The following is a 6,000-nucleotide window of genomic DNA, read 5'->3' on the forward strand; positions in this document are numbered from 1 at the left end:
TCAAGATAAATAAATAAGCTTAAAAAAAAAAAAGGTAGCATAGAATAAAGACTATTTCAAAAGAGGCATGGTTCAATTAACCATGGAGATCCATACAATGGAATGAATGATAACAACCTATTAAAAAATATTTTGTAATTGAATATGTAATGATATGGGAAGATACATTAAGGGAAAAACATATTAAGTACATTATGATACTATTTTGGATTTTAAAAAAGTATGTGATGTGATGTGATCTGTGGGTGTGTATCAATAAAGACTCCCATGTTATATACCAAAATATAATAGCGATACTTTCTAGTTGGTCCTTTATATGCAACTTTTGTTCTTTCTTTTTGCTTTTCTATTTCCTAAATTAAAAAAAAATTTTTTTAAATGTTTGTTTATTTTTTTAGAGGGAGATAGAATCCAAAGCAGGTTCTGCACTGTCATTGCAAAACCCCATGTGGGGCTTGAATCCACAAACCCAACCATGAGATCACGACCTGAGCTGAAGTCGGACATTCAACCTACTGAGCCACCCAGGCACCCGTCTATTTTCTAAATTTTTCATAAGAATCTCTCACTTTTGCAATATGGAAAAAAATTACTAAAAATAAGTACACAATGCGCAGTGAACTAAAATCTTGAAAACATGAAGACATACTCTGGCCAAAGAGAAGAAATCCCTTCAGCTTGTTTACAGAGTAAAAGATCCAACACACAGATGTGCTCATTAGTTTCCCAGACACTCCCTGAATTCACATGGTTTTTGCCACAGGCTCATGTGAAACTTAGAGGAGTATTTAGCGATGAGCACAGAAAAAGCTGAACAAAATATGGCAAACTTGGGAATCCTAAAAATGCAGGAAAATTTTCTTCTTATTCCTTTATTAAAGCAGACAGAAATGAAACTTCTTCTCACAGTCTTAAGAAACCTCAAGAGATTTAAATGCTTTTACAAAGAAAGCATGCTCTTAAAAGATTTAAATAATGTAATTTTCTGTCTTTTTGAAAGGTTCAAAAATATTTTATTAGGCAATAATTGGGTTTCAGTTTATTAGATTACTGTAATCATACAAAGTGTTATCTGAATGTTTTATTTATTATGATATGGAAAATCTGACAATTTTAATAACATTTATCACAAATAAACACATTCTGGTCTTTATATTATTTCTAACCCCTTCACTAAGCACACTTTCCCAGGAGAAACTGGATCCTTCTAAAATTAATTTTCACTACTAATCTTTAAAAAGGCAAAACAGTATAAGGAAATTCTAGATGAAAAGTTTAGTAAGCAGCCTTATTTGCAATAGAACAGAACCTAAGAAATCTACAATAAATGTCTCTAAGTGCTTATCAGGCTCACTGTCATCTCAATGTTGTGTGTTAAACATAAAACCTACCTCTTCATATCCTCCCCCCACAGTATTCTATCAACAAATACACCTCAAATACACCACGATATACCTCAACAAAACAAAATGAAACAAAGATTCTTCTGGACTTCTTTGTCATGTCATAAGGGCATTTGTCATAGCATTATCATTTTATCAGTTACTTATATAGAACAACCTCCAAGTTCAGGTTCTTATTAGCTCCTTCCTGGGTTATTTTAACAGACTCCTACTTTGTCTCCCCACTTCTAGTCTATCCCCACTTGAATCTGACAAACATCAGCCCGCTAGCCATCTTCAATACCATTTTAATCACATTACACCTTAGTGCAAGAATCTCAAATTGACTTTTATCCAATGAGCAGTGGAAAGCAAACTCTTTGTAATGGTTTCAAAGTCTTTATCTTTGTTTCTGTTCGGTGTGAACTCTCTCTGCAATCAGGCTGATCTGTCACCAGCTCCTACTGATAACCTGCTCAAGCTGCCCTCTCACCCTCACTTCCTTGTCAATGCAAATTCAGCCTCCTGGCATGCTCAGCTGAAAAGCCAACATGGTTTTCAGTAACCATTTCAGCTGCAAATAAATTCTCTACCTACAGAATTTCAACAACACTCATATACTGTCTCACCCATTGATTAGCCACTAAATCATACTGTCTCCTACTGGTAAGCAATTATACATCTATGATCTAATTTCATTAAGTAGAGCTAATTCATTTATGGGCATTTTTATTTGTTGTCCTTCTCAGAGCCCCTGATACACAGTTAGAAACCTGGTAAATGCTCAATTAATATTTGGTGAGCAATGAATGATCTGCATCTTTAATTTCTGTATAAAGCTAAATATATTTATAATTTGATATGTACCTCTAAGGCTTTTCTCTAAAAAAATGAATTATTATTTTATGTACATTCATGCATCAGGGGTCTCCAAGAATATCCCCAGGTTGAGTGATCCACTGGGAAGACTCATAAGACTCAGCATATAGTCATACTCATTTCTAAGATTTATTATAGTGAAAGGACACAAAGCAGAATCAGTAAAGGGAAAAGGTTCATGGACCAAAGTCCTTGGAAACCATGGGCAAGTTTCTAAGTCTTCCCAGTGGAGTCACCCAGAACACAGTTTCTCTGGCATCAAATTGTGGCAACACCTGCCGTCTACCAAGGAAGCTCATTTGGTGACTGGTCATATAGCCACCCTTCCCCTGGCACAGACCAAAATTCCAGACTCCTAGAAAGTATTCAGCATAAATCACATTGTTTGTAGTCTAGGCACAGTGAGACACTCTAAAGTTTTACATCAGTGTAGGGAACTGGTGACCATTCAAGTTCCCTGATGCCAGCAAAAACATTGTAAGCAGGCCTTTTTAAGAAATTAGTTTTGGGCCTGCTATGTTAACCCTTTTCTATGAAGTTAATTTCATATATTTTTTAAAAATGTTTATTTATTTTTGAGAGAGTGAGACAGAGCGTGAACAGGGGAGGGCCAGAGAGAGGGAGACACAGAATTGGAAGCAGACTCCAGGCTCTGAGCTGTCAGCACAGAGCCCAATCAGGGCTCGAACTCAGGAACTATGAATCATGACCTGAGCTGAAGTTGGATGCCCAACCAACTGAGCCACCCAGGTGCCCCAATTTCATATTTTTTATGGGAGAAATGTTATAGCGTTAGCCATATTTGATTTATAGGAGGCACATAAAGTTATTTAAAAAAATTAAATTCTAGCATTTAATTACAGATGCAATGCCTAGCCTGGTACCCAATAATTAAAAATTAGGTAATTTAAAAATAATTCACATCCTTTAGATATTTCAGGTTTTTTTCTCCCCTTGTAGAATAAGGTACATTTTTCAATTTTTTTAATGTTTATTTATTTTTGAGAGAGACAGAGCGTGAGTGGGGGAAGGGCAGAGAGATAGAGGGAGACACAGAATCTGAAGCAGGCTCCACGCTCTGAGCTGTCAGCACAGAGCCTGACGTGGGGCTTGAACTCACAGACCGCGAAATCATGACCTGAGCCGAAGTCCGACACTTAACTATTTGAGCCACCCAGGCGCCCCTAAGGTATCGTTTTCAAACCAACACTTTTGTAATTGTCAGGATAAAGGAGTTAAGTATCAACATCTAAAGGAAGCAAACCCTCTCAGACAAGCTCCTCGTCTTCTCTTTAAATGTCAGTTGGGTGCTAGAGCACTGTGATATCTGTTTTTGGTACATCAACTTACTAAATCCTCACAACAACCCCATATGCCAGTGATGGTTTCTATTTTGTAGATGCAATCTTTGAGAGGCTGAGTAACCTACCCAGGTTTACCACGGTGGAGTCAGGATTTAGGCTCAGATCTGCCTTATCCTAAGTCCTTGCTCTTAGCTTTACACAAAATACCTCTCCCTAACAAGGCACAGGCTCCTTATGAATCATTTCCCTCAAAACTACAGGGGTTTTTATTTGGCCACATAGAGCACTATTCTCAACCCTACTGATTTTCATTAAGGTCACATTTTTGTTGGAAGAGAAGGGGGTAAATTTAACCCAGGATACTCTGCTTTTTCCTTTCCAACTCTTGCAAATTAGAAATCAAATCATACCCCTTGCTTGTTAAAACCATTAGGAAGCTCCCTACTCAGCACAGCACACTTTTCTCCTTCATCTGGCATCAATCTGAAATCAGACAGACCCATATCAAGATCTTGGCATTTCACTTACCACATGTGGATGCCTTGGGAAAGTTAACCTGCGTCTCCGTTTATTCATTCATAAAATGTGAATCCCTACCTCACAGGTTTTCTGTGAGAATGAAATAAAGTAATAAGCTTAAAGGACCCAACTTACATGTATTCGCTGAATAAATGATTACCTGCAACACTGAAATAACAGATTTCTCAGTAGCAAGCCAAATCAATAATCTGAGGGAGGAAAGAGTTAAGAGAGAAGTAGTGCCCTGACCACCAGGTGTCATCACTGGCCCAGAAGAGCTGGCCTAACAGCCATTAGTGGGGCATGTGACCCTGCAGCAAACAGGGTAAGATCCAGGATAAGGCAGTCATTTGTACCTACAGGACATTCAAGAATTGGCTTTGGTTTTTCAACACTTTAGGAGCTGGTACAATAGTTGGTGCACCATTTTAAGTTACACTGTTCTCCTACCAGTGTGTTAAAATGATTGCAGTGTAATTAATTAGCTGAATAGCCACAAAAGATTTGTCATCAGTTTAATTTTTAAAAGTATCCTTGGCTAACTGTTTTTTAATTCTGAGAGTCAATAATGTTTTATAAATCCTTGGCTTCGGCCAACTAGCCATTACATTTTCTGGCTTCTACAGGCTTCAGTGTTGCCATTGTAGACAATCTTCTGGCCCCAATTTCACAACCTATTTATCTTATTCTCTTTACATTAATAGGGATGACAGATCAAAAGAAAGCAGAATATTTTTTAGGGTAAAAATAAAGTTCATGAACAGTAAATTTAGGCAAAATAAGTATTAATTGTTAATCTCCTTTCTTGATCTCAGGAACTTAAAAGTTCATTTTTAAAAATTATGTAAATTTCCTATTTTCTTAAAGAACACTTACCTTAGGGCAAATCTGTCAACCTACCCAATAGACCTTAAATTACTTAAGGAACACTATCACCCTTGACTTCAGTCCGCAATCTGCCAACGACTCTCCCTGAGAGTGCCTTGGGGTTCATTTCAAAATGAGCACAGGTCTGGGCTCTCCTTCTGGTTCCAAGTCCTTTATACTGAGAGCCACTAGTGGCCACCTCAAGGCTGGTAATTCAGTGAGTGTTGAGCGCGTAACTGGAGACGCAGCTCTCCGATGAGGCACAGACTGTTGTCTCATCTGCCAGGGAACACTTGACTGAAGTCAAGACAAGCCTGATCAGGCCTACCCTGGCCACATCCTGGGCTTCTGAGTACCCCCGCCCCTCCCCAGTAAGAAACAAAAGAAAAGGAGTTAATGCTAAGCACAGGTTTCTGTTCAGAGCGAGGGCTCTTGGAACGCAAGCGGTTTGGGTTATTTTTGTTTCTGTTTCAGTAACAGTTCAATTTCCACTTTGCATTTCACAAATACGTAAATGTCTTAAGAGAAACCAGAAGCATTCTCTCCCTTCTGGCCACTGCACCCATTCCTAGAGAATTTAGGAGGGAAGAGTAGATACCAGGAACCATCTGGAATCAGGAGAGCAGGAGCCAAGCCCAGCAGGGATGGACCCATTTGCGAAGCACTTTGTGCAGATCAATAAACTCCTGACTGATTTCAGACTGGGTCCCTAGAGGACGAGGAGCTCACGAGGCTGGCCTTCCCCCTGAAGTAAACGGGCCAAGGAAAGACAAGCTGCCCATGAAACAAACCCCTTCGGGGCAGGCGGAACGGCTCGGGAGGCGCCGAGGGCGAGTTACCTGGGGGACTCCGCGGTGAAGCTGCCGCCGTCCAGCAGCCGCATCTTGCAGAAGAGGACCCCATTGACGAAGGGCACCGAGGAGAGCTCCTCGAGCTCAAAGTCCACCTTAAACTTAAACTTCTTCTTCTTCATCATCTTGAGAGCCAGACGCCGGCGAGCGGGATGCGGGGGCGGCCCCAAGGGGCGCGCGGACCGGCGCCGCCGCCTC

The 6,000-nt window shown here is 39.9% G+C and overlaps 1 protein-coding gene across 1 annotated transcript in view; it reads right to left on the bottom strand.

Annotated features, from left to right (window-relative positions):
• Window positions 1-5,994, bottom strand: part of EEIG2 (EEIG family member 2) — a 99,657-nt gene extending 93,663 nt beyond the window's left edge. The window contains exon 1 of the mRNA XM_049616673.1: window positions 5,791-5,994. Within this exon, the coding sequence (XP_049472630.1) occupies window positions 5,791-5,927 (137 nt within the window). The 5' untranslated portion in view covers window positions 5,928-5,994. The remainder of the gene's footprint in view (window positions 1-5,790) is intronic.
• Between the last annotated feature and the right edge of the window lie 6 nt (window positions 5,995-6,000).

Source organism: Panthera uncia, assembly GCF_023721935.1.
Source record: "Panthera uncia isolate 11264 chromosome C1 unlocalized genomic scaffold, Puncia_PCG_1.0 HiC_scaffold_4, whole genome shotgun sequence".
Lineage (NCBI taxonomy): Eukaryota > Metazoa > Chordata > Mammalia > Carnivora > Felidae > Panthera > Panthera uncia.